A 27,793-nucleotide genomic window follows, 5' to 3' on the forward strand; every position below is an offset into this window, starting at 1 on the left:
GTTTTGTCATTTTCAGCCGCTGTCCATTGAAAATGTCCCTTCACGGTTCCAGGACGCGCTCGTCCGTTCGGCTCGGACGACGGCTTTAGGACGACCGCCCGAAAAATGACATTGCTTTGCTCTCGTCGCCCTGAAGGCCTGCAGAACGATCCGGATCGGTTTGGGCAAAACAAGAAGAGTGGGTTTGTCGTTTAGCGCCGTCACAGCCGGGACACCGACCCGAGCTGGAGCGTCGCGAAAATATTACATGACATTTGGCAGACGCTTTTATTCAAAGCCACTTACAATAGAGGACATAAGGACTGCAAATACACTTGCAAATACACGATGCAAAGGAAATATACAGAACAGTAAGCTGGGGTTAGTGAGTTGTTTTTTTTTGTTTTTTTTTGACAAAGACATACACAAACGTACACACACACACACACACACACTGCATAGCCTAACTTGCTGCCTCACCTGATCTGGGGCATCAGCGCAGTAAAAAGTCCTGAAAGAGAAAAGTTTTGACCTGTTTCTTGAAGGTTGAGAGAGATGATGCTAGTCTTGTTGCTTCCGGAAATTTGTTCCACCACTGAGGTCGTAGAACTGAGAACAGTTTTGCCTGAGATGGCTTAGAGCGAGCAGAAGGTCCTGCTAGTAGGTTTGTATTCGAGGAACGCAGCTCTCTGCCGGGAACATAAGGTCTTATCATTTGGTTCAGTATATTTAAAACATACCGCTGTTGTCAAAACCTTGAATACTTTTTCTCACAAAGAGGCCGAGCGTTTCAGGAAGGACAAAACATCATGTCATTTGGAAAAAAACCAGCTGTCAGCACCTCTTCCTGCTCCCTCAGACAGACGTCAGGTGAACACAGCGCATGAATGCTAATATTCATTCAGAATGCCTCTTATTACACACACCAGCGCAAATCCAGCGCTCCGCTTTGATACATCAATTCAAGAATTTCGTCTTCGTAATGAAAACCTGTCACACACACACACACACACACACACACACACACACACCGCAGAAGGGGCCTCAGCCCGGGCTTTGTGCTCCTTGTTTGGGGAAGGATTTCAGCAGAAGAGGGTCTCACCCAAGCTAAACAATCAAGAGGATCTGCAGTGTTTTTCCTGCAAATCGAAGTGAAAACAGTTCCGAGTCGTGTGCAGAAGGGGTTCCTGAGGTTTGTCTTCTTTTTGCGAAGGTATTCATAAGAATAATATTTTTTTTTTGTTATATATTTATACGATGCCAACATTTTTAGCACAGACTCAAACGATTCCACGCTGCCAAAATGGGCTTTCGGAAAGTGGATTAGCGGTGAGAATTTATAATTGCGCCGTCCAACTCCACTTTTCTCTGGGGTTTTTGAAGATGCTTTTAAACCAAAAGTACCTTTAAGTTCCTTTGAGGAACTAAAAATGTTACAGTTGATTGTAATGGTCTGATTTTTTTTTTTAATCCAGGAATAGTATGCAAATCAATCCGAGCACGAAGGCGGTAAAGTTGACCCGGCTTTACTGCATTTAGCAACTTTGCGGTGAACATGGTCGTGTGTGTGTGTGTGTGTCCAGGACACACTCATCCAGGATCCCAGCCTTCATCGGGCAAGCGAACGCCTGCCGATCGAAGGGTCATTCACACTTTCACATTTTAAAGACCTCAGCATGTTTTTATGTTTTACTGCGTGGAGGAAGAAGCGGCAGGAGAACCCAGTCAACAGGGAATCTTCTTGCTGTGAGGCGGGAGAGCTAACCATCACCATGCCAACTAAATGAAGCGGATTAGCTTGAAAAGTGCTAGTTAGTTAAATGTTTGACGCAAAGGAGCAACGGCTCTCCTCAACGCCACCCCAGATGTCTCCTGTATGGTCCTCGCTGTACCTCTAAGGTTTGCACCACGAGGAGGAAACCTACTCTCAACACTTGTATGACTTGTATGCCAAAGTTTGTGATGATGGTGAGGACGGGGAAATAAAGGCGCCGGTAAACTAAACAAGCCGATGCAGTCCAGAAGGTCCACGTGCTGCAGGCCGCCCTCCCAATGTTCCTTCAGGAGGTACTACCTGTGCCGGTTCCTACATTTAGACCTGGAACCGTTTTTCTCTCCAAGGCTTCTCGTCGGCCGGGTCGACAAGCACTTGAGACGACGATGTTTTTGGTCTCAAACAGGACTTTTCCCATCACTGTCCGAATTTATAAAGATATCCAGCTCAAGAGTCAAATCAACTGGTGATAATTTTACGAGGCCGCCGGATTCATCCTTGGAAACGGCATCTTTTACTCCAATGTTTTTCCCTTTCGCCTCCTGTAAAGCCAAAGGTCAAAACCGCACCCAAGATTTTAATTTCAGCAGTCATTCATCAGTGACATCATGAGGTGTTTTTTAAAAACCATCTGAAAAGGACCAAAGCTTTAACTCCACGTGCTTTGTGCCTGCCTCGGCAAATCGGTAAGGTTGAGCTCCACACATCGTTTAAACCCGAGTCGATGTCCTTGGGAGGGTCACCAAAGTGAAGCGGGCTTTTCTGAATGCAAGTTCGGCGGATGTTATTAAAATCTCATCGGCAGTCGTCGGTAAAAGGGTAGCATGTCGGCGGCTTCTCTTCTCAGCTGCTAACACACGAACCGTGTAAACAAGCAATGCTAAGAATGTAAAGAATCGCACAAGTTGCAATTTAAACAGCTGCACTTTAACCCCCCGGTGTTGCCAGTGTGCCGACCCAAGGCCGCACCAGACTAAACATCACGCTCCTACGTTTGGCTTCACCACGTTGCTTCTAGTCAGAATCTAATGTGCGACTAGTGCTACTAGCATAACTTGGCAACATGCTAAGTCACCTGTACGGTACATCGGCTCCTGCAAACAAATGGAAAAGTCCATCTGGACACCGCTTGGACTTCCATGTTGAGCAAGTTAGCCTCTGTATGTGATATTGGCTGATCCCCGGTGCCTCCCTGCAGGCCTACCTCATGGTGTGGATGCACTCCGGCTCCTTGGTGAAGGCGTAAGCGTAGCCGCTGGATGTGGTGCCGAAGTCGATGGCCACCACCACCACGAAGGACGGACCTGACGGGACCTGGTCCGTGTCACTCTGCTGTGCAGATATTGAAGGACCACAACCGGACGGGTAATTAAAGCTACATTCACAGCCAAATAGACTTGAGACGATATTAGCAGTGATGACGGACATACCTGAATATGTGACGGAGACAGCGGCGTGATGCCCGGGTCACCCATGCTCTTTGCTGGGGAAGAATTAGCCATCGCATCTGCAGGAAACCACAAACATTCATGTCACTGGAGCAATTGTTGCATCTCCCATCCGCTATGGAAAGTCCCATGTTTTTTGCTTCAGGTCCAAACTGTAAGTCGTCATTTTAACCGTCTCACCGTGTCGGAGGACAGAATGTACCCATAAATAACAAAGATTTGGCAAATCTCAACACTATTCCTGCATGTTCTAACTAGAAAGCGACATTGTTCGTATCTAGCAGTAATATCAGACACTAGCAAGTTTTCAAGAACATGCAAATACTTGTAAAAGCTGATTATGAGGGAACTGTAATTAACATTCAAGGGCAGGTTTGCGATCTTTACACAAGCCGCCTTCCAATCCCGGCACATAAGATCTGCATAATGTGACGTGTGCATTGTTCGTAAAATCAATACAGCTGAGCGATCCGAACTTGATGCAAAGTAACAGTTTTGAACCGGTGGAGGTGAAGCTACATGACCGAAGGTCACAACGGCAACTTATTATGCATTTAAAGTTGTCAGGTCATCGACAGCACTTTCAATCTGTGTCTGCATTGGCTCAGAATGATTGATTGCGGCATCATAGATTTTTCTTGCCCAGCATGTGGGAAACATTACAAGTTCCACCGACAAAGACGGTGGGAACCCAATGTCACGGCCTGCGATTGAAACCATTTCAAATCCACGTGGGACAAACGTCCGGGGGTGTGACGCTCCAAACATAAATACATCTGAATACGATGCTGAGTCGGTGCTTTTTGGGAAACAGACACAATTTCAGAGACGCCGTCGATGCAGAAAACCCTTCCAGAAACACTCCTGCTACAAAAACCCGCCAACAAAAATGCAACCTTCCCCCGGTCGGTGAAATGTTGGTTCATTCGTGGGGAACTGAAGCCCGTCTCGTCCGCGGTCTGTCAGACGCACCCGTGCAGGTTCTAAACGAGGCTAAATTGTAAATCTTCTTCAGGTGCTGATGCGTCTCAAGCTCCTTCCAGCTCCGGTGTGTCCGAGTCCATCCAATGTCTCCGCCAGCTGACCGGCTCCAAGAAAACGTAGATTTAGTGCGGCCCGTGGGGAAAATGGATTTGTAGCTTCCACTGCATTGCTGAAGTAACTCAACGGAAGCCTCCAAAACGGAGAGGTTGTTCAGACGGGGACTCCTTCTCATTCACCAAACCTGTGACCTCCAGCGGTTCCACCACATTGCTGACCTTGAACTCTGGCAAATGTGCAGGTAAACACCGGTTACACACTTTGTACCTGCCTCAGCCAGTCTCGCACAGCGTTTAAACCCGAGTCGATGTCCTTGGGAGGGTCACCGAAGTGAAGCGAAGACTTCTGAACACAAGTTCGGCGGATGTTCTTAAAAATAGGGTAGCATGTAGGCGGCTTCTCTTCTCAGCTGCGAATATCACACACGAACTGTGACACCGTGAAAAGCAGCAATGCTAAGAATGTAAAGCGTCGCACAAGTTGCACTTTAACCCCCGGTGTTGCCGGTGTGCCGAGCCGAGGCCGACCCAGACTGAACATCACGCTCCTACGTTTGGCTTCGCCGCTTTGCTTATAGTCAGAACTGAATGTGTGACTAGCGCTACTAGCATAACTTAGCATCGGGCGCTGATGCATCGCAAGCTCCGTCAAGCTCAGTGTGTCCGAGTCCCGCCGACCAACAGTCGTCCGATGTCTCTGCGAGCTGATTGGCTCTAAGAAAACGAGTCTCTCAAGCATAGATTTAGAGCGGCTCATGTTGAAATAAATTTGCATAGAGAGTTGTAGCTTCCATGGAACTCAACGTCTCATTAACCAAACACGTGACCTCCAGCTTTGCTGCCACTTTGCTGACCTTGAACTCTGTCAAACAAATGTGCAGGTAAATACCCGGGGCAGGGACTTAAAAGCCCCCCCGCCCCCCATTTTCAGACATCCGATTTATTCAAACAGCAGACGGAAAAAAAAAGTCTGTCGCGACTGTTTTAAAAATGACATGACATTTCAATTGAAATGAGTTTGTCTTCCTACTTGCGACCATCATTTTCATTACTCTGGCTAATGGCCTTCACAGAAAGCGTTCTTTGAGCGCACACAATAATAATACTCCCCTGACGCACTGTGAGCATGTGCTTGAATTGTCTCACGGCAGGACATCACGTTATCCATCCTATTATTCCGCCTCGCACACCCTTTTCTCTTGTCCACCCCTACGGAGTGGATGAGTGGTCTGAAGACCCATAATACACTTTGCCAGGCAATTAGAGCGCTGAATTACGGACCACCTGTGGCTAGACTCCATCTAGCCACCATCCAGCCGCTTTGGCAACACGCTCCCAAAAATCACCTTCGCAACCTTGAGTTTTTATTCTCCACAATAGTCGTAAAAAAGAAAAGGAAGAAATCCCAGCCGGTATGAGTTCATAACGCTCTGAGTGGATTGTAGGACCGCATTCATCCGTTCATTCATTCATTCATTATCTGTATCGCTTATCCCGCAGTCGCCGGTGCAAAACCCGGCTGTGATTGGGCGAGAGGCGGGGTTCGCCCCGGACCGGTTGCTAGGTAACATGAAACCGTTCACCCTCTCATCGACAAGCATGGGGTCTAAATCTTGTCTGTATGTGTTGCTGCAAAGCAGGGCTGATGAAAGTGCATCTCCTCCCATCATCTGGCCGTGTCGCGCCGTCGTCCTCGTCCTCCACGTTCCGGTTGGATTCCCGGCTCCCGCGGTGTTGCTGAGCACGACGGCGAAGCCCTAACTGCTCCCCTGGCGCCGCTACATGGCTGCCAGCTGCTCGCCGCTCATGGGTTCAATGCAGAGAGGGATTTCCCCGCGAGGGATGAATAAAGTATAACAAAAAATAAATGCATACATGTATCTGTTCACCCTCACGTGTCACAGAGGTAAACAAGCATCCGATCACACAGAACAGCATAGCTCGTCGCTGTTTAGCATGTTTGTATTCTAATGCAGTGGTTCTTCACCTTGTCGGAGGTACTGAACCCCACCTGTTTTACATGCGCATTCACCGAACCCTTCTTTATTGGATGGAGGATCGGTTCGTCGATGGGTACAAAGAACAGGCAGAGGAGCCTTTTCATGGAATCCGGCTCCCTTCACCTTGAATCCAGCAAGCGCTATGTTCTTGTAGCTCCCGTCTCCATGCAGCTGAAGGAAGCCTTCCCTTAGTTTTGCCGCTGCTGGACTAGAATTGCTCATCTTGTCTTTGCAAATCATGCAGTCAGGACATCGATTCCAATCGCGTTCCGTCATACGTGTGAATCCGTATTGTACGTGTTCTTCCGACCGCTTTCTTTTTTTGCCCGACATAATCAGTATGAAGGGATTAAGATATTAAGAAAGAAATCACATGACGTACCATCACGACAGTCACAAGTCACTACAACTGAGCGCGCCAAAATCCCCACAGCACGGATAGGCCGAGCTATGTGGCGTGATCACCTGCGGCCGGTGATGTCATCACCAATGTGTGTCTTGACCTCCGCCGAACCCCTGAGACCGACCCGCCGAACCCCTGGGGTTCGATCGAACCCGGGTTAAGAACCACTGCTCTTAGAGTCGTGATCTATGTACGCGTGAACGTATGGCAGTATTGACTTGGACGAGCTTCCTTTACACATCTTTGCAATTCTGGGTCTCCTGTTTTCAGACTGTGGGAGGAAACCGTCGACTCCGTGCAGAAATGAGGTCCTTCTATTATGTGCTAAGCAGGTTTTTCAGAGCGATGGTGTAGCCGGGCTCTTTCTCGGCACCCTCCTGCACGCCCAACGCCCACCGCCGGCCTTTCAGCTCCATGCCAACTCCTTTGGTTTTTCAAATCGGTGGGAGAATGCAAGTTTAACGGATACTTAAAGGGCGACGTCCAGCTGACGAGATTTGTTGCGGAAGGTCTCGCACACAACGGTTGGAGCGTCCATGTTGAAGGGAAGGGTCGGCGGGGCGGATGCTTTCTGCAACACTTGTTGCGGAATGAGGAGCAAAATGAAACGGGAAATGTTAAGGTTCCTCCTGACAGGCTGGCTGAACTGGCGCTGACGCCGCAGCACCGACGACGGAGCTGAAAACCAAGAAGTGTTATTTTCCCCTTCTCGGCGGGAGAGACGACTTCCCGCCGCCTCGCATTCCATCTGTTCCCCGAACGACGGGAACCCGGGCCTTGTTTCGCCCTGGCATCGGAAGACGGCTCTGCAAAACTGAGACGCGAACTCTGCTTACGGATTGAGCGACGCTTTAAAAAAGAAAATGATAATACAAGCTTTTCTTGTTTGAAAAACTGGGGAAAACGTGACGTGCTGATTTTTTTTTTTGTCCTCTTCATGGGAACTTTTGGCAAATCTGGCACAGGAAATTCTCCACTACCTCCTTCCACTCAAAAACAAAAAAATAAAAAATTAATAAATAAAAATAGAAATAAAAACAACAAAAAAAATAAATAAATAAAAATAAAAATAAAAATAATAAATAAATAAAAATAAAATTTAAAAAATTGCCTCAGCTGGGCTCCAGCGTGCCTGTGACTTTAAGGCAGGATAAGCGTCAGACAACGAATGAATACGATTTTTAAATATGTCTCTATATGGTGTGTGAAGGAATGTCACACCCGGTCCAGGGTGACCCTGAGTTCAGGATGAGCGGTGCAGCTTACGGCGAATGAACGAATGATTAAATAATATCTTTGTGTGCACATGGAGAGCAGAAGCTACCATTGGTCTCTTTTCTCTTTTACATCAAACCTGCAGCTTAAATGACATCCACTCAACTACCTTTCAAAAAAATCCTGTTCAGGGAGTCCAGATGTTTCTCAAACAACTTAAGACGTGTAATTATCAATGTCGGTGGCTGTACGTTAAGTTTTGTCGTCCGTCGGTACCGGAGTGTGTTAGCAAATGATGAGGCGCGAAAATAATCAATTAGCACAAGTGTCAGAGAAGAGGGCTTTCCTGGAATATAAAAGGGTTTCATCGATAAAACGCGGGAAGTCTTCAATATTCTGATTACAGAGTTACGTCCTTCGATGGGGTCGGTTGAGGTCACACACACACACACACACACACACACACACACACACACACACACATGCTTGGAAAAAGCTAGTAATCCAATACATGCTTTTAACCTGCACTCAAGGGATGGAGTCCATCAGCGGCTCCTGGACAGCAGCTGCCTCGCTGTGTGTGTGTGTGTGTGTGTGTGTGTATGTGTGTGTGTGTGTGTGTGTGTGAAGCACCAGACAAAGGCATTTAGGAGCTTTTGTCTTCAAATGACAAAATATTAGCGGTTAATGCTGCTCCATGTTGTTAGCTGCAGAGCTAGCAGGCACGAATGACCTCCAAACATGGAACCAAATCATGAATCCGCTGGAAGTATGAGGAGCAGAGAAGTGAAAATGAAATATAAGATTATCTTCTTCTCTTCCTTTGGGATGTCTGCGGAGGCTCTCAGTCGTCCGGGTCCCGGTGACTTCTTCTCGGATGAGGGGGTGAAACGTCCTCAAGTGAAGAAATTCAAGTCCGGTCGCCACGAGAAGAAGATTTGAGCAGGAGTTTCCTTCAGGGTCGCGGCGGCCCAAAGTTCCAAAAATCCACCTTCTCCATCTGCAATCTCTGTAGCCTGAGAGCCTGACAGCTCCACACGGGTCCCTCTCATCAGCCCGTCTACATCCTGTCTTTCCAGGCAAACGCCTTCCGATTTTCCTCTCACGGCGAATCGCTATGTCGTCTGCAAAAGATGAAACGAGATTCCCGTCCGGCCGTAGAAGACAAGAAGGGGTTTGGAGCTGCACCGCTGCTTCTGCCCGGACTCATGCAGATGTCTAAGGCAGGGGTGTCAAACATACGGCCCGCAAGGGGGTTCGACCAGGCCAGCAGGATAATTTTAAAGTGAAAAAATGCATAAAAGACAAGGATTTATTTTTTAAAATTAAATGCAATTCAAGAATGTTCCGCTAGGGGGCGCACTATTTTGGTCAGAGTAGACGACAATCTGCATCACTGAGACGGACCAATCGGCAGACGTTATCAATGTACCACCTGCTGCTTGTTATGATGTTGTTTCCACCCTGTTCTCCACCTCCTGCTACGCCCTCATCAGCCAAAATGTCGTTATCCAAACAGAGAAAAGTAGTTCAAGAGTGTAGAATTTTCAAAGAAAAACGGACAACGTCCTATTTATTTCCGGAGACGCACGGGAAACCTTTGTGCTCGGCGTGTTTGCAACAAGTTTTGGTATTTAAAGAATATAATATTCGGCGCCACGACGAGACTCATCAGAGCGAAAAATATGACAGCTTGTAAAGAAACTGAGAAGAGAAAAGATCAACCAATCGCTGAGGAAACAGCGTCCACTTTCACCCATAGCAGAGAAATCAGTGAAGCAGCGGTAAAAGCCAGCGAGCTAATTTCTGGTGAAAATGTGCAATTTAATGTTAGTCAGCAGCTTCACTGCAAACGAGTATGGTGGGATTCTATTTTCATGCAACTCCATGCATTTTCAGTGTGTATTGTATGTGTTTGCATGTTTCATGTATGAAGTTTACACATTTACAGGTGAATACTTTCTTCTTTACACATTTAATAGCGCCCTTTTTAGTTTGTAAGGTGTAGGCAGGGATTCAATTTAGATTTTATATGCACATGTGTAAATAGTTTAAAAATCCCTTTCTTTATAAGTCTCATTAAATCTTAAAGTGCATTACTATATTTTTCAATACCAATTACTTGTTAAAGTTTTGTGCCTTTGTACGATCAGTGGGATCACATGATCACATGATTGCAATGCAAACATGTGAATGATAGAAGTAAATTTCACTTTTGTCGAAGGAAATATGAGGTGTTTCATGAAATGTTTTGTAAAGGGATTGTTCATGAAATTCCAAGATTTTCCTAAAGTTCTTGTACTTCTTTACACCAAAACAGAGGAAAGACATGATATTTTGTTTTTTTATTGCTGAGTATGCTATTATTTTAACGGTCCGGCCCACTTGACATCTACCCAGTCCGACACCCCTGATCTAAGACATAATATCCATAATTTCTCTTCAAATCTAAATATGAGCATCACAAAAGATCATCTCCCGATGTTCAAGCACGATGTTGATCCTTATCGTTTACGTCCAGGTCCGCCTAGAGTCGCCGACAATGCGAGAAGAAGTGGTGTTCGGATCAGAATCTGTGCGTGGGCGTGTACATAAAAAGCACGGCATCGCTTTTACTTCATCGCTTCTCAGACCTGAGTTTGGTCCCCCGGCTTCGACGCTTATATAACGCGTGGTTTCATTTCACCCTGCTAAAATTCTATGTCAATCCAAAGTGGTTTTCCTCGCACTTCCGTGTCAAAGGCCTTGAGCCGATGGGAAGGAAACCCCGGTGAAAACAAGAAGATCCCAACTGGGTCCCGGCGATATAAAGTTGTCTTTAAACTTTGCGAGGATGCTGACGGACAATGGCGGCCTGTTAGAGAGGACAGTGGAGGCTCAGACCGCAGACACAAAGCCAGGCAGCGATTATTACCCACAATAGCAGAAGGGGAGCCTCATTAAATTCACTGCGGCAAACAGGGAGGCACAAACACACACAAAACCTCCGCCATCAAAGAGACACATTGAGCGGAGCTGCAGCGAAATGAGTTTGGCCGCTGAATGTGCCGTTTCTTCATTCCGTCCGAGGTCCCTTTCATTCATCTCGCCACCCCTGCCCCCCCCCCCCCGGGCCCCCCCCGGCCCCTCCATGGCTCACTGCATCCACTTGGCCGCCGGCCCAGACGCAGGAAAACAGCTCGAAAACAGCCCGAAAACAGCTGCAAGCCGCCGCCGTGGAGATTTCATTCTCAGCTGCATCGCCGAGGATGGAATCTCCGCTTCTTCAAAGAAAATGCGCTTTCCCGTCGGATCCCGTCGCGTACTTTGATGGGCCTTCAAAACCGCCGGTCACCGGGTTCACCGCCGCTTGGGAGTGATGTCATTACTAGTATTTCCACAGAAGTTTATCGCCACGCCCGTCGCTACGCTCTCGGAAATAATGCTGTCATATGGAGAGATGTTTTCATTCCGGTCAGGAGTTCCACCCAGCACCTCCACAGAGGAGCAACCCAAAGGGTCTGCGTTTCCTCTGCTGTCTGAAAGCACCAAGAAACGGACGGCTTCCTGAAAAGGTTCTCGCCTCTGCAAAAAGTTCCTCGAGTGCAAAAGGAGCTTTTATAAGTATACTGCTCAAAAAAATAAAGGGAACGCTTGAACAACACAATGTAACTCCAAGTCAATCCCACTTGTGTGACATCATAGTGTCCACTCAGGAAGCAACACACATTCATTTGGACTTGTTTTAAGGACATTACATCAAAGTTGGATCAGCCTGGAGTTTGTTTTTACACTTTCATTTGGAGTGTGATTCCTAATCCAGACCTCCATGGGTTGATACAATTGATTTCCATCAATCATTTTGGTGTGATTTTGTTGTCAGCACATTCAACTGTGTAAAGAGCAACGTATTTCATAAGAATATTTCATTCATTTAGATCTAGGATGTGTTTTTTAAGTGTTCCCTTTATTTTTTTGAGCAGTGTATATCGGAAAGCCAGAGAATTGCTGTGGTTTCGATCAAAGCTTATCAGTTTCTTATAATACTGGGTTTGCAGGAAAAAAAAAACAAGATTTAAAGCAAACGTGTCGGAGACTTGAGCAAAATAAATCCATTCTTTTAATGAAAAACATGATAAATAAATTCTTTGCTTTGAGGTCATTTTGGCTGAACTACAAGGATTTCCTTCGGCGACGAGCCGTCAATGTTTAGCAGCAGGAAGGAGCTGCATAACGACCGCCAGCGTTCCAGCGCCATTATAATGCGCCATAAACCAGGAGTCCTACTGGACCGGGACCGGGTCGGTCCGGATCGGGTCACGACGGCGGTCAAGCCGGCTCGGTGAACCGCGAGTGATGAAGACCTCGTAACCTCACGGCACGGCGTCCCCTTTCTCGTGGTGCGGCCTCGGCCTCGCGTTCCGACGCCGGCAACAAATACGTTTCGGGTCAATCGCTCCATTTCCCAAGATTATCATGGTTGTTAGCGGCCGCCCGGCTCTTCTGACACACTTTAAACACTCCAGTATTTAGTTTCTTCACCGTCGACATGTGGTGTCGATCTGAAGAGCCAAGAAGGCATCGCTCAAATCGAAATCCAAGCTCTGACACGGGATCGGCAATACCGGCCAACAACTCCAGTCCCAAATTCCAAAAAGGTGTAAAAACCACATCTTGTGTTTTTACACCTGAAAAAAATAGGGTCTAGATATAAACTCTAATTCAAATGTCATATATTCCTTCAGAGCTCCTACACTGTAGAAGCACACAACTATGGAGACACACAGGAGATGTTCTGGGGTGACATGCTGATAAATAGAAAACAATTTCACAGAATGCAGAGCCATGCAATCATTCACACCGCTGGGAAATTAAACGTCTCCGATGAATTTTAGGTCTCAAGTGAGAACTTCTGGACTGAAGGAGAAAACTGAAGAACCCATGCAGACACAGGGAGGCCACGCAAACCCCAGAGCTCCTGTCCAGGACCTTCTTACTTTCAGGCAGGAACGCTAACAACTGCCCCGCGGACAGGTTGGAATGGTTCGACGGTCAAGCGACGGTCGATACGCTTAGTGTTCTTTGCAATAATCAAAGTACTTTTTCCCGCATCATCAGAAAGTTTGCCGAATTCACGATGATATTTTGTAGTTTCTAGGAATTTTCTTTCCCTTAAGAGTGAATCAAACCAGCTTAAGACGTCTGGGTTTCTTTATTCAAAGCTACTTTTCTGCTTCTTCTTTTTTCTGATAAGACATCCCATGAAGGAGACATGGAGGGCTGGAGTTGGGAGCGATGGAGCCCCCGAGCTTCTCGGGGCCCTTCAGGCTCCCGGCGGAGACATACGACCGTTTCACTCTCCGGTTCATGGAGCCACAAATCCAGATGACTTCCGACGGCTCGGCGGCGAAGCTCTGCGCGGGGGCGGCTTTCGGAGAGGCCGAAGAACCGTCCGGACTCGCTTGTCGTCGCGCCGGAGACATTTCCGTATGAAAGCTGCCGGACGAGATCCGCCGGATCGTCGCAACGAAAGGTCTGGCGTTCGGAGGCGTCTCACGGAGAGAGCGAGCCGACGGTTTCCTGAAGAGAGCTGCCATTTGACTCGGAGGAAACGCCTCTCGACTCGCCGTGAAACAATGGCGTTTCCTTCCTGCCGTCGCTCCGTCATGGAAAAACTATGGCGGACGGGACCGAAATAGATTTCAATTGCGTCGACGTCGACACATCATGCCGTTCGGCGCTGAAGGGGAGCCGGCGCCGCCTTGCAGATTTAGCCGGCGTGCATTATTTAGCGTCTCGCGCAGACGTGCGTGACTGCTTCCCCTGACGCTCAGAGCCTCGGCTTCACTGCCAGAAGAACGGCCTCCTCCGGGTTCTTCGGTTTCCTCCAAAAACATGCAGCAAAGTCACCGAAGACCTTGAATTGCCTTGTACTTCTACATCTATAATATCTATGATACCATCAGCTGGCGAACCCCTGCCTCTCGTCCCTGCAAGCGACCCGTGACCCCGACAACCAGCGATGCAAAAACGACGCGGCAAAAAGTGGCTGACCGGAGAGAAGCGGCGATTCCAGGTCCCGTGGGTGAGGTTTCCACGGCGCCGCCATCACGGACGCCTCCCGCGTGCTCATGAAATGAGGAATTTGAAATGAAATGATATGAAATGAACCGCGGATCCCGACTTATCGGTCCTGTTTGGTTGCACGTGAATTGGCGCTCGCGTGCAAGGGAAGGGGCTGATGTTTGATGGTGAAGAACTGAAAACCACTGGATCTACAAACGACGGAGCACAATTTTAACTCATTTAAATATTAGAGTTTTGCGACTTGTATAAATTAACACATGGGGATTGTTTTCTTTTAAGAAATGGAAGTGTGTTATGTAAAGTATAAACAACACCTGGCCTGCGTTTGAAACCTAAATTCTTTATTTGAAGGGTAACTTTGGTCAGAGTGAGAGAGTCTGGGACCATTTGAATTTCAAACAAAAAGTAATTTGTTGAAAAACGACAGCAGTTAATCACAGAAAAAGTCGACGGTATTTCAAAAAGAAACAACTAATGCATTTATTGTAGAGACGGAGAGGCGACGCAGGAGCTCGACGGCACGACGAAGGGCATGCGGATCTCGTCGGTGTGTTTCACTACAAGGTAAACACTGCATTCATTTACATACTTCACATGCCAAAGCAACATATGAAAGCAATTACGGCCCTGCTCCAGACTGCAGCCACATGCTTCTTTTTTTTCAAAGCTAATCGTGAGATTTTAAAAACGTTAAAACAGGTCACGTCCCCACAGCGAGCGCCGCCTGTTTAGAAAAGTGTCACAATCCAGGCTTCCTAACAGTGTTTTTCTTTTCCAGATGAATCCTGTTTCCTGCTCTCTGGCTATCTGATGGTCCGCCGCCGGCCCCTCCCCCATCCTGTAACTCCCCCCGGCCCACACATCGCCTCCTCGCCGGCCGCACGCCTCACGTCCGAGACGTGGCGCAATCGCGGCGGCGGCGGCGGCTCTCGGGGACGGCAACGACCGGCATAGCTTCATGCGGGATGATGCCTACTTTGCGTGTTTTCAAAGGAAGCATACAAGTCCAGGGTAGAGCTGATAAAGGCCTCTTGCTCTCGGGCGTTCCGGTGAAGTCACGTCGAGCGCGCCGCTGCCGGATCGGCGTCTCGCTCGCCCGACTGTCTTTCAAAAGAGACACGAATCAAGCAAAGGTGTTTGCAAACCACGCCGACGGTGGAATTAGATGTGAGCGCGACAAATCAGCTCGAGACGATCCGGTCATAAAACGCTTCAAGTCGTACATGTAGAGTTTTGGGACGGTGTCCCAGCTCTCGTTCCATTCGTTTTTCTGCGTCACCTCCGCTTTTTTTCAGGCCGAAGCCGACTTGGGCGAGCGGACCGACTCACGCCGAACGCGTCGCGTTAAAGGAACGCAAAAGGCAAAGATTGACGGCTCACGACCGTAAGATGTGTCACGTGAAAACAAAAAAAACTTACCGGTCACGACGAGTCAAGTAGCTCGAACTCGGGTTGAGTCAACACACACTTTTAGACGGCGGGTCTCCGGAGAGTACAGCTGCAACAACACGCCCATCACTCGGACGGTCGGCTTGTTTACGGACAACAAGCGCGGCGCCCGATGCGGCCCTGGAGTGTTTGGAATTTGTTCCCTTTGACACAGATGTTGATTTGGCCCCGTGGCTTCCTCTGCTTGTTGATCCACCCTACTTCTCGGTGCACGCTAACACAGATAGCATCGCAGCGCTCCGCCGGCGGACGCTTCACGACAAAGCAAAACCAAGAGCCGAAGCGTGCGAAGATCGCCGCCTCCGTCGGCATCGGATTCGAGTCGAACCCGGGGGTCAAACGTTGGACAAAAGCTACGTTTTCCACCAAGACCTCCCGAGTGCAGAGCCCAAACATCGCATCTTCAGTGTTCACAACAATGGCTTGGCGGTGCGTTTCCGTGCACCAGCAAAGCTTCGGAGATGAATCCCTGCGATCCGTCCCCGGAGATGTCAAATAAACGCCCGCCGACAGAATGCAACTTAAAGCCGCACCGATCCTGCGCTCCATTCTGCCGCATCAGAGGGGCAGATTAAATGGATTATTTGATTTGATTTGATAACTTTTTTCCTGCATTATCTGTTCTCCTATGTTATGCTGCTGCTGCCAAATACTGTCCCAACCCTGGGATCAAGGAGGCGCATCTCATCTCATGATACCAACCACGCAAAGTGTTCAGAGAAAGGGAAAAACCACCCCGACCCCTTCAGACGGAATTCCTTTCCTGCCGCCTCCCCTCCCCCACACACCTCGCATACCTTCGTCAACAACGGACGCCAACGGCGCGATCGGCCGGTCGGTTATGTAAATGAGCTTCCCTCCGCCGGACGCAAAGTTTGCCTCCGCTGAACTTGAAGGGGAGATTAACCAGGAAGGGATCAGGTGTGTGTTGGTGCCTCCTTGAAGGCGACACTCGCGCGCAGACATCTCGGCGTTCGGCCGACACCGACGGCACCGGGAGCTCCGGATCCTGGCGGTCTGGTTCTGACGGAGGAGATCTTCTGCATCCACCTGGTGTTTCCTCTGCATCGTGTGGAATAACTCACGCAGATTCAGCAAAGCGTGGTTTGATTTTGTTCCGGTTGCGAGCGCGCACACACACACACACACACACACACACACACACACACACACACACACACACGGGCTCCCTGTGAATCTGCATGATTGGAGAGCGGCAGCATCTATGTAGGCCGTCTGCTGAAAGAATGTGTGATTACGAACCTTTAAGTTTGCATCTACAGCAGCTTAAACCTGGCTCAGGTCTGCTTTGGGGTTCATATCTAAGAGAAGCAGAACATAGACCTCCAGTTCGCATTTGCATTTTCACCCGCAAGTTAATAAGAGGATCCCGGCTCTCCACGTTGTCGCCAAAGTAGGTTGTAGCGTGCGAGCGATCTGCAGCGCACGCTTGTTTCTATTCCACCTTCAGACACAAACCCCAAACCTCCGGCCTCCGCCCAGAGGGGCCGCACGCGCCAACCGGTCGTTTTAATGTCATCGGCGAACGAGCGCACCGTCGTCGGGCCTGCGGAAGCGCCGGCCGACACTCGGCGGGTTTGTAAACACGCATCCGTTCATTTTCTAGAAGCGCTTACGCCGCCAGTCGGGGGCGGAGCCTCTCGGTCGGGCGGGAGCTCGGGTTCACTGTGAAGAGAGGACGGCGGTCCGGAACCCTGGTCTGATGCTGTCACCTCCAAGGAGATAATGATAATGGCTAGGAAATGCAGGCTTGAAAACTAGTGTGTCACTTGCAAACTAACACATAATCCATCAAGGTCACTAACCCATTTGCAGGTGTGTCTGGTTGAACCGTCAAACCCGATGAATGTTAGGAACGCCTCAAAACCCGGCCGATCCCTTGTCCGAACTCCAATGTTTACTGCCGCAAAGGCAGAAGGCGGCGTCACGTCAAGAAGAAGAAACAGCCCTCGGTATTCCCGGTACAAGGTGACGGGTTGAACCTCCCGCCGTCCAAACCAGCTTGACCATACCTGCCGTTTTGCCCAGGAGACGCCGCCAGGCGTGTTCCGAAAGGCCGCCGCTTGACCGGTCGGGCCGATGACGGCCGGGTCGGCCGCTCGTCGACGCAGAGCAGAGGCGGCTCGGGCGACACGAGGCAAGACGTTCCCCGTACCTGCGATCTAACGACCGATGGCTTCTATATAACGGACGAACCGCCCGCCGCTTGCCCGGCGCTAGACGGAGCCAACTTTAACTTCTCTGGTCGTCAAAACCGAACAAGCTGGTGCTTTTCTGGCACATTTCTTTCTTTTTCCAGTGAAAAGGACAGAGGAAGAACCCTCCTGGTCATTTTCCTTCAACTTCTAAACAACGACCTGCAGGAGTTCAAGTCCTTTCACGGCGATGATGCTCTGGAGGCCCTGACCGTGGGGCCCTGCTGGGACGCGGGGGATTCGAAGCAATTTTAAAGTCATTTTACGGCGCCAGTTTCTGCAGGAGGCGGCGTCGGGACCCCCGAGAGCTGACGAGATGCGGCTTTGCGAGCGCGTTCCCTCGCGATTGCGTAATATCCTGTGTGGACTACAGGCTTGGAATGTTGCAGGACAAGGACTTGGAAGCGCAGCATCTGGATGGGGATCCGAGGCGTCACCGGGAAACAAGGGACGGGTCCCTTTCGACCCGGCGAGGAGCGGCGCTTTCTCAACGTGGACGCGCTCCATCCGGATCCCTGTCGATATTTCGGCGAGCGTGCACGGAGGATTCAACTTCCCCTCCCTGTGCAGGTCTGGCATTTATCTGGCCCCGGACCAGGAGGGTGTCAGCATCTAATCTACCGCCGCCACACGTCCAGCCGGAGGATCTCCGAGGCCTCGGAGGAGCCGCAAGAAGCGAAAAAGGAAATTGCGTCGCCGTCCAGAAACCTCTGCAGATCCAGCGCTGATAAATCGGCGTTTGCATCTTAAAGAGGCGACATGTTTGCACGGCGAGGAAGACGATGGCTCGCTAAGGCTGAAGGGGAGGAAGGGTCACCCTGGGGGGGGCAGGGAGGGGAGGAGGAGATGTTCTGAGGGGAAGCCTGGGTGAAAAGTGGGGGTGGGTTTGTTTTCGGTGCGGGTCCTCCCGGCCGGGCGGGGTCCACCTGAGAAAGATGATGCACATTTTTTTTTTTTTTTTTGCTGCATTGACGCGCACGTACGAGCAACTTTTCCCCCGCACGGCCGTGTTCGTAGAGGGGGTGACGCGGGGAGGGGAGGCGAGGTCCGCCGGCATTGCGGTAACTCTCCGCGCACCGCAGCGCCCCGCAGGGGGGGGGGGGGGGGGGCGGCGTGGACGCGCGGAGCGGATTCTGCGCATTTCGTCCCTGCGAGAGCAATAATTGCCCATCGGAAGGCGGAAGCGGCGCCGAAAAACAACAACAACAATAACAAATAAACGGTAGTTCGGGAGGGAGAAGAGACCAGAAGAGACCAGAAGAGACCAGAAGAGACCAGAAGAGACCAGAAGGGACGACAGGGAGGAGAAGGGAGGAGCGCAAACCTGTAATGATGTTCTCCATGGCCGGTTCCTTGGCGGTCATCTTGTCCCGCAGTCTCTCCTCCTCCCGCGCCTTCTCTCCGATGCAGCCACACCAAGCAATCTTCCCACCTCACCGGGACGCCGAACCGGGACCAAAGTAACGGGCGACGAGCGCTCAGCCGCCGGGCCGCCTCACCGTCTCACTTCCGTCCGGGAAAAGGGCGCTGCGAGCACATGGAGGAGCTCAGGGAGGGACGGAGGGAGGAGGAGGAAGAGGAAGAGGAGGAGGAGGAGGAAGAGGAGGAGGAGGAGGATGTTGAACCCCAGACTGCAGCTGCCCCTCCCATCGCGGTGTCCTGGCCCGGGTTGTTGCTGCTGCAGCTGCAGCTCTGCGCAGGACAGATGCTCCTTCCTCCTCCTCCTCCTCCTCCTCCTCCATCTCCTCCTCTTCGCTCCTTCCTCAGCCTCCCGGACAAATGGAGGGCGAGCAGAGAGCGGCAGGTCGCCCTGCAAAGCGTCGGCCCTCGGGGGGTCCTGGATCTCCGAGGGGTTCCCGCCTCTTCCGGAAGGCACGTCGGTGATTCGGATGGAGTTTGTCTCCGAGGCGTCCCGTCTCACGCCGTCCGGGACGCGGGATGTTTGTTTCACGTCGCCCTGCGTGTCGTTTTCTCCCGCCGTCCTCGACGCTTTAAGTATTTAAAGTCCTTCCCCTTCTCGGGCCACGTCTCCGTCTCGCCGCGGTCCCAACATTTACTCGTCGATACACAAATCGATCGTCCCGGTTGCAAATAAATCAACCAAGAACGGAGGAGCCGGTGGCTGAAACGCCAACGTCCAGGTCGTGCTTCCGGCCTCTCGTCCCCCGACTGGAGGAGAAGCCTTAGGAGGCGTCACGCCATCATGGGATTCATCGGGAAGCCGTCCCGATTATATGAGTTAAAGTGTGAGTCAGAATATGTGTGAGTGTCGGATCCTCGCAGATCACGGAAGTTAAATCCGGCATGTCATCCTTGCGATGGCGCGGCTGCAGACTCCTGCGCTCGCCGGTCCTTTGCACGTCTGGGCCTTCGGACACCAGATGCACTTTACTGATGTCCGGTCATCTGGATAGAACATGACTCAGCAGTGCACGCAGCAAAATACAAATTATAAAAGAAAAATAATGAAAGAAAATGTCGTATCTGTGGTTACAGATGAGCAGGTGAACAGGAAGTGGGTGGAAATGAAATAAAAATCAGGGGTTTTCCTTTTACCTCCAGCACTTTTTGTTGTTTTGTGGGAAGAAACCCAGACAGAACATGGAGACGCCACACCAGAAGTGTGTATATATGCATGTGCACGCTACACAAATGTATGTACACGTGTGTGTGTGTGTATCAGTTGCATTCAATCATTTCAAGTTGTCAAAAAACCCAGATTCACTTTTTTTCTTTCGATATCACCATGACAACCAGACAGAATTTATAACTAATGTCAGGATGAAAAGGGGAACGAAGCTTTTTTTCCGTGGCGTTTTAATTTAATGTGGATTTGTGTGTGTGAGTTCACACGGAGTCCGAGCTGCGCTGTAACTCAGCGGCTTGAAATCCTGCTCCTCAGAGCTCTGGTCACAGCGCAAGCCCAGATATGGCAATAATCCGATATTCTTATTTAATTCAGCGTCCTGGAGTCGACCACATTAGACCAAATCTGGACGCACGTTTGGGCGTCTTCCTGGGATAGAATGAGAAGAATAAGCCGGGGTCGGCTTCCTGCGCTCACCCACGCCCTCCTTTACGGATCTCCTGGCAGGAGGAAGTGCGCGACCCCCCGCTTTGTTTACTGAGTCATCGCACCGCCGGACGCCATTTCTGCCGTGACTCACCGGCGACTGTTGCTCAAATTCTGCACCGGCCGGAATCAGGAACCTGCGCCGATAGAAAGGATGAAAACCGAGCCGCCGAAACCGAGTGCGGATAAATCGTTTTTCCAAAGGGCTTCCACCAGCGGCGGAAAGACCGCCTCGTGTTTGGATTCTGCTTTTCTTGGATTTTGACTTTCATGAAGATGTTAAAGGTGTTTTCATCCACAAGGCACCCGCACGATAAAACAAACGGTACTTAAAGCCAAACCAGAGGGTCGGTTTGGTCCGGCTTGATCCGTCTCATTCATCTCTGTTGTTTTTGGTCGTCTTCCTCTGTTTCCATGGCGACCGCTCGCTTCCCATCATCCACCGCGCGGCGGATAGACTTTGAATTCTGCTTCGTGAGCACGTCTTAGCAGGTGCCATTTTCGGGGGTCGTCGGTCATATTGTTCGGAAGCGCAGAAGGTACCGGAGGTGAGCGTGCTAATCTCTGATTGGTTTATGGTTGCCGGCGATGGCGGACGCCTGGCGTCAGCGCGGCGGGCCGGAGGCGCCTCCGTCGCTTACCGAAGGCGCGCCGAAACAATTTGGCACCCGCTTGAGCTCAAAACTGTTTGAAGGTCAGTAAGCGCAACAAGAATTCACACATGCAGCGAAGAGACCCTTAAAAATACGGCGCAAACGCAGGAGCGATGATGATCCGAGTTTGATTCCGACAGCGGTGTGTTTGTCGTCACAGTGTTTGTCGTTCGTCGGAGTCCCTGCGGATGAAGCCGCCTCTCGTCCAATGACGGCACAGATGACGTAAGGCCGAATGACCGAAAGTTCAATAAAAATGCATCATTTCGCCGTGTTATTGCATTCACGTGCACGACACACTTTGAACTTACACAACAACGATACTGTTCCCAGTGAAGAAAACATAGCTTGAGTTAAGCGGTGAATCCATTTGACGCCCATTTCTGTTCTTTTTCTTTCATATATCCAAAATCTTGAACGCTCTCCAGGTCCAGCTGAACGTCCAGGAGGTTGATATTGAAAGGACGGCGGTCGGCGGGCGACGCAACGCATCCAGATTACTTTTAATTGTAAGGCTGCGGGTTTTCTTGGGGTTCTCCAGATTCCTCGGACGACGGAAAAGCGACGGCCGGATCGTTTGAAGACGGGGAATGAGACAGTGAGTGTGCGCTAACAGGCTAACGTCGGCCGGGATCGGCAGGAACCGGTGGCTCGGACATCGAACGAACGACCGCATCTGTATATCGGAGGAGAAATTCAACTGAAAGTGTTGCGCTGTGTGTGTGTGTGTGTGTGTGTGTGTGTGTGTTTCTGCAGGTCGGCGAGGTCCAGCTGAACATCGGCGGGTGTATTATCCACACTTGAAGTAAAGGGAGCGGAGAAGTCATGTGCATTTCATTCTCAGCCGTTGGGAAGACTTGAAATCACCTTGAGATCTCAGCGCTCCTCCCAAGGATGATGTGATGGTGCCGAGTGGGTGAGCACGTGGCCTTTGGCTGGAAAGAAAACTGTCATTTTCTTCATAAAGCCCCCGCCAAGCTGCACATTTCATGGCCAAAATGCCCTTGGACTGTTTTTTTTTTTAGTTTAGTTATTTCCTTAGTGCAGCCGCAGCAACAGCACATCTAAAATTGTCAGCCAACAAACTCGGCTATTCAACTATCTTAACTGAACTGTATAAAATTGACTTTTACCAGGTCAAAAACATGCTTTCCTTTTTGAGTTCCTCATGTAGAGCACGATGGGAAAATTCAAATTTATGCTCAGATTTCGATTGACTTACTTGACATTTTCCACGACATTATCCGGAGACCCGTCTGTCACCACACCGTCCAGTCGCTCCCTCTTCGGCCCCGGATCGTCCGAAGAGTAAAAGCACCTGGTCGATCAGGTCACCCGTTGTTCCTTTCAGCCTCTTCGAGCCCGATGTGGAGCTTCACTATCGTTTATAAAGTCCTGTGTTAATCCCACGTATGACCGGCGAGGCCGCGACATCGACATCGTGCGTCTAATCCAAAACTAAGACGGAAAACAGATGAGTGAAAATCATCGCTTTTAAGGGTCTCGAGGCCTCGTCTTTTTTGGGAAATCATGACATCCAAACCCTCAAACTCATGCTAAAATGGTTATTTTGTCCAATTGTCCCATTGTCCAATCACTTGTTCGAGGCGACTTGGGGTGGCGGTTGACGTAAGAGGTCACCCCAGATGTCCTCTTGCTCTTCTTGACCACCTCAACATCTTTGGGCCTCTTTAGCAGGAGGCCTCCAGGAGGTGCACTTGGCAGATATCTAAAACTGCCTCCTGGACATTCTATCCTCACTTGTCTCTCCTCTTTCTCTCTCTTCTTCTTTCGGCTTTTCCCTTCAGGTGTCGCCACAACAAGTCGACTTTCTCCATCTCACCCTATTCTCTGGATCCTCCTCTCTCACACCAACTACCTTCATATCTTCTCTCACGACGTCCATAAACCTTCTCTTTGGTCTTCCTCCAGACCTCCTGCCTGGCAGCTCCAATTCCAGCATCCGTCTACCAATATATTCTCTCTCCCTCCTCTGTCCATGACCCAACCATCTCAGTCTGGCTTCTCTGACCTTCTCTCCAAAACATCTAACATGTGCCGTCCCTCTGATAGACTCATTCCTGATCCTCTCCATCCTGGTCACTCCCAAAGAGAACCTCAACATCTTCATCTCTGCAACCTCTAGTTCTGCCTGCTGTCTTTTGGTCATTGGAACAGTTTCTAGTCCAAACATCATGGCTGGTCTCACCACGGTCTTGTACACCTTTCCTTTCCGTCTGGCTGATGTTCTTCTATCTCTTGGTACCTCTGACACTTTTCTCCACCCATTCCAACCTGCTTGGAACGTCTCTTCACCTCTTTTCCACACTCTCCTACGCTCTGGACTGTTGACCCTAGATACTTGAAATCCTCCAGCTTCTTGATCTCCACTCCCTGTAGCCTCACCGTTCCACCCGAGTTCCTCTCATTCACACACATATATTCTGTCTTGCTGCGACAAACTTTCATTCCTCTCCTTTCCAGAGCATACCTCCACCTCTCTAGATGTTCCTCTACCTGTTGTCTATCCTCACTTGTCTCCCCAAACCTCTCAAACCTCCTTCTATCTCTATCCCAGTCTTGCTCCCCTCTTGTATGCCCACCGGTCAAGACGGAGCGTCGCCCACATTGAAGTCATACGTGTCCGGGGATGTATTTCCGTCCCGACCGCCAAGTGCTCGTGCGAGAGCGTCGTCCAGACCTTCTCCGAAGGTCTTGAGACAACTCAGCTGTGAATCAGCGCTATGTGAACTCGACTTGACTTATGAGCAAGACGCCAAGGTACAACTTCACTCTTCATTCAGATCCACCGCCAGCAGCGGCGTCGCCTTCCCTGGCCGACTGCGGCGCCGCTCTGCCGTCACTTTGAAACACGCAGTCGTATCCCTCTTCGTGCTTAAAATCTTTTTCCTGGTGTTTCTTGCTCACTTAATGGCGGGACGTCGACAGTTCGACTGAGAAAACGGGTGTTTTCGTCTGCTTTCACCACCAAGGAGTTGATAGTTCTTTGAGTTTTACTCTTTGTGTTTGACTTGAAGTGAAGCAGCCAGGATTGGACGGCGCGTGGACGTGATGACCTGGACCGAACACGCATGTTTTCAGAGATGCAAAGATTCACGCAATCTAACAGATGATGGATTCAATAAAAATGATTGTTTTTTTCAGTCATTTCTTCATTCATTCCTTGTCCATACCGCTTCTCCAACCGGCGAGCTTGGACCGGTTGCCGGTTGATGGCGGACGTTTATTCGCCCGATCGTCAACCGTGTGTTCCCTCCTTGTCACGTTACAGAGACATACGACTACTCTCTGTCAGTCAGGTGTCTGGGAAATGTATCGCTGAGCATCCAGTGAACCTCCTGCTTGGTTTTGACCCAAGGAGAACATGGAGACTCCAAAGAAAAAGGCTCCTCTTCGGAATCGAACCCTGGACCTTCTTGCTGCGAAGCGGAAGCGCCGTCGTGTCTCCTGTTGAACGGTTTCGTTGCTCTGCTCAGAGTCTGACAGCGACGGGGGCGTCAAAGTCTTTTTAGCCACATGGAGGAAGATCTGCTTTACCCCTGAATCCGGGTACCTTTCAGCTTCGCGAGCCGGGTTCAACCCGCTCGTCGGTCCGATCCGGCCGAGCAACATCTCATCGTCGTCTCTGATTTGCACTATTTTCTGTTCTGAGTGGATATTTGGAAAGGGATGTTTGGTGGGTTCTGCGGGTTCGATCGGCGCTTCGTTCCAAAAGATAACGGCTCTAAACAGTAAATGGGTTTCGGTCGGTCCTGTTCTCTGCGACCCAAACGCGCATCGACAGGTTTCAAACGTAGGGCAGTAAATCCCGGGCCTCGTCAAATACCCTTTTATAGTCGTCCGTTTAAGGGGATGTAAATGAATTATACATCAACGAGGGGAAAAGTATGCGAGTCCCGTGGGACGGCGTTCGGACGCTACGTTATTCCTCAGCCGCCGCTTTCATTTCCGGACGAAGGCTCCGAAGGATCCCTGAACCTCCAGCAAAGGGAGTCCCGCCGCAAATGATTTCCAAGGCAAAGGAAGTGAATTATGCAGCAAGGACAATGATTCTGTTTGCAGGACTTTTATCGTTCAAAAAAAGAAAACGAATGAAGGAAAAAAATGAAATACGACGCGAGCAGCATCAGATGCTTCGGTCGCTTTAGCCTGGAAACGTACTGCTCTTTCTCTTTCCAGCTCTGCCTGACAGATTCTCTACAATGTCATATAAAATGCTTCATTCATATAAGATGACGTACCACTGAAAAGTAACATTCATGCATTTTATTTCATTTTCATTTAATTTTCCCTCCTATATTTTTCTAAATGTGGGGAACTGTAAAATAATTAGCGGTAGAGTTTTAATCTATTTTTTTTCAAATAGCCAAGGACAGATGTGTTCACCTGGCAGCGCTTTGAGTTTAGCTGAATAACCGCTGGATAATTAACCGTCTGGCTGGAAGCACGGCTGCCGCCTCAGGTGGAGAAGAAATTGCACGTAAAATAGAGTTGAGCCATGTCGTATCTTTGAAAAAGTGACTTCTTCCTCACAGCAAGAGGGTTCCCGGAGGTTCGCCGGAGACCACGAGGCCAAGGAATGAATCGTGATAAACCCAACAAGTATCGCGACGAAACTAATCGTCTTTGGAAGCCGACGTTCCTGGTCGGATTCTCCTCGTGTTGTCGAGCGACACCGAAGCCCCGGCTGGACCGAAGCCCGCTGCAGAGAATCCCCACCAGGGATTAACAAAGGATAATTATCATTTTAGAGCAGCGCTAAAATGTTTTTCTCATTTATTACATTACATTTTCTTGCGTTCTTATTTCTGTTGCGTATCCTGTTCTGGACACCTCTTCGAAAGCCCTTTACATCGATCACGCACGAGTCATAAAAACACTACATTTTTCGTTTTAGATCCTCCTAAACAAGGAGCGACTGCCCTTCGCCGATGCTCACGTTGTGAACTGGACGACGAGCGTTGGACGTTCTTTCTTCTCGGCGACGGCCAGCGGAGGACCTGCAGGAGGCTGCGGTGAACGCCTCCCGCCACTAGAGGGCAGTAGAGGCCTGGCAGACGCAGGCAGACAAAGAGAAGCGAGCTGCTGCATGAGGACGTTCGATGGCGCAGAAAGAACATTTCAACACGCTGAACATTGATATCAGTTAATCACTGCGATTGTCAAACACGACGACGATAAAATGTGATGTCGTTCATATTTTTCCGAGTTTTTTTCGCCTCCCAATAATCGTCCTCTGCTGATTTTCCTGTTCAATCCTGATCAGGGAACGATGTTCAATCTTTTTTGCGAGGAACCGTATTTAAATCTTCGATCGCTCGCACGATAAAATGGTATTTCCAGCCGTCGCGCGGGTTTCGCCCTCTTTTCGGGTGGAATCCGGCGGCCGTGACGCGCTTGTGTTTTTATGGAGGGCGACGCTACATAACAACCCGAGGGTTTGCAGCGAGCGTGAGAGGACGGCAGGGAGCAGTGTCACTCACCTGACGGCGAGCGGGGGCTCCTGTGAAATAAGAAGATTTTTGCAAAACCGCACGCCGGGAGACTTAATGTGTTCTGACCGTCTTGATTAAGTCGGCCTCCTAAGCGCGCCGGGAGAGGGTTCACCGGCGGGTCGGCCACTTCTTAGGCTTAAACAAAGGGCCGCGAATGATTCAAAACACCGCCGGCCGACCCCAACATCTGCGCCGATTATCCGGTCCGGCCTCGGACGCACCTTCCCGGGAACGGCTGCGGCCGATGACCCTCTCGAAGACGTCAAACCGGGCCAAACCGGGCCGACGCCTCATCTTTCCTGGATTCACAGAAATCATCTCCACACCTTTTGTTTTTTTACACATGGTGGTTTGCAACTACAAACACAAGAAAACCCAAAACACACACATACACTCACTGCAGTGTGTGTGTGTGTGTGTGTGTGTGTTCACGGGAACCAAGCAGGAACTTTTTAAGATATACTTTGCATGATAGATGGCGTGCACCGCTCACAGGTCACACAAAAGAGCTTTCGCTGCATTTTACACAGAATTAAGATTTTTTTCTTTTTGTACGAAGGCTTTAGAAAGAAAGAGCTCCCTTCGGTGTGTGTGTGTGTGTGTGAGTGTGTGTGTGTGCGTGAAACAAATGGCACTATTCATATAGATGTGTGCGTGTGTGTGTGTGTGTGTGTTTGCAGTGTTTGGTATAAAGATTTAAACCATCTCCCCGTTTAACATGTAATCAAGGTGATCCGTGTAATAATAAGTTATTCCAGAGAATAATTCATCGTTATCTTTTATTTCAGTTCCCGTCTAATAAGTGGGAATAAGTGACCTCATCTTGCGTTCCATGGGTTTTAGTTCCACACGGTGATGGAGGGGAAAAAAATAGCTGTAGTTTAGATAATTTTCTTTGAATCTGATTTCTAACCATTGCCTAAAGTTGCGCTTCATCAAGTGGTGTATTTTCTCATTCTTT

At 49.7% G+C, this 27,793-nt stretch overlaps 1 protein-coding gene and 1 long non-coding RNA gene across 8 annotated transcripts in view; one reads left to right on the forward strand and one right to left on the reverse strand.

Moving 5' to 3' along the window:
* hspa12a (heat shock protein family A (Hsp70) member 12A) overlaps positions 1–19,112 on the reverse strand; it is a 41,520-nt gene extending 22,408 nt beyond the window's left edge. For 4 of the 6 annotated variants that reach the window (XM_086163614.1, XM_086163606.1, XM_086163590.1 and 1 more), the window contains exons 1-3: positions 18,915–19,112; positions 3,184–3,260; positions 2,958–3,085 (exon numbers count right to left, since the gene is read on the reverse strand). In XM_086163614.1, coding sequence (XP_086019740.1) covers positions 2,958–3,085; positions 3,184–3,260; positions 18,915–18,954 — 245 coding nt within the window. In that variant the 5' untranslated portion in view covers positions 18,955–19,112. The remainder of the gene's footprint in view (positions 1–2,957; positions 3,086–3,183; positions 3,261–18,914) is intronic. The other 2 variants (XM_086163599.1, XM_086163582.1) reach the window with 1 other exon arrangement.
* A 2,267-nt stretch (positions 19,113–21,379) lies between these two features.
* On the forward strand, positions 21,380–26,502 carry LOC147236071 (uncharacterized). 2 transcript variants are annotated; one of them, XR_015107215.1, is made up of 4 exons: positions 21,380–21,541; positions 21,745–21,914; positions 22,073–22,232; positions 26,235–26,502. It is a non-coding gene; the product is annotated as an uncharacterized LOC147236071 (long non-coding RNA). The 2 variants fall into 2 exon arrangements; XR_015107216.1 differs by lacking the exon at positions 26,235–26,502 and adding an exon at positions 23,125–23,263.
* Positions 26,503–27,793: the final 1,291 nt, after the last annotated feature.

This window comes from Fistularia commersonii, chromosome 2 (genome assembly GCF_037954325.1).
Source record: "Fistularia commersonii isolate RoL2024-O1a breed Wild chromosome 2, RoL_Fcom_v1.0, whole genome shotgun sequence".
Classification (NCBI taxonomy): Eukaryota; Metazoa; Chordata; class Actinopteri; order Syngnathiformes; family Fistulariidae; genus Fistularia; species Fistularia commersonii.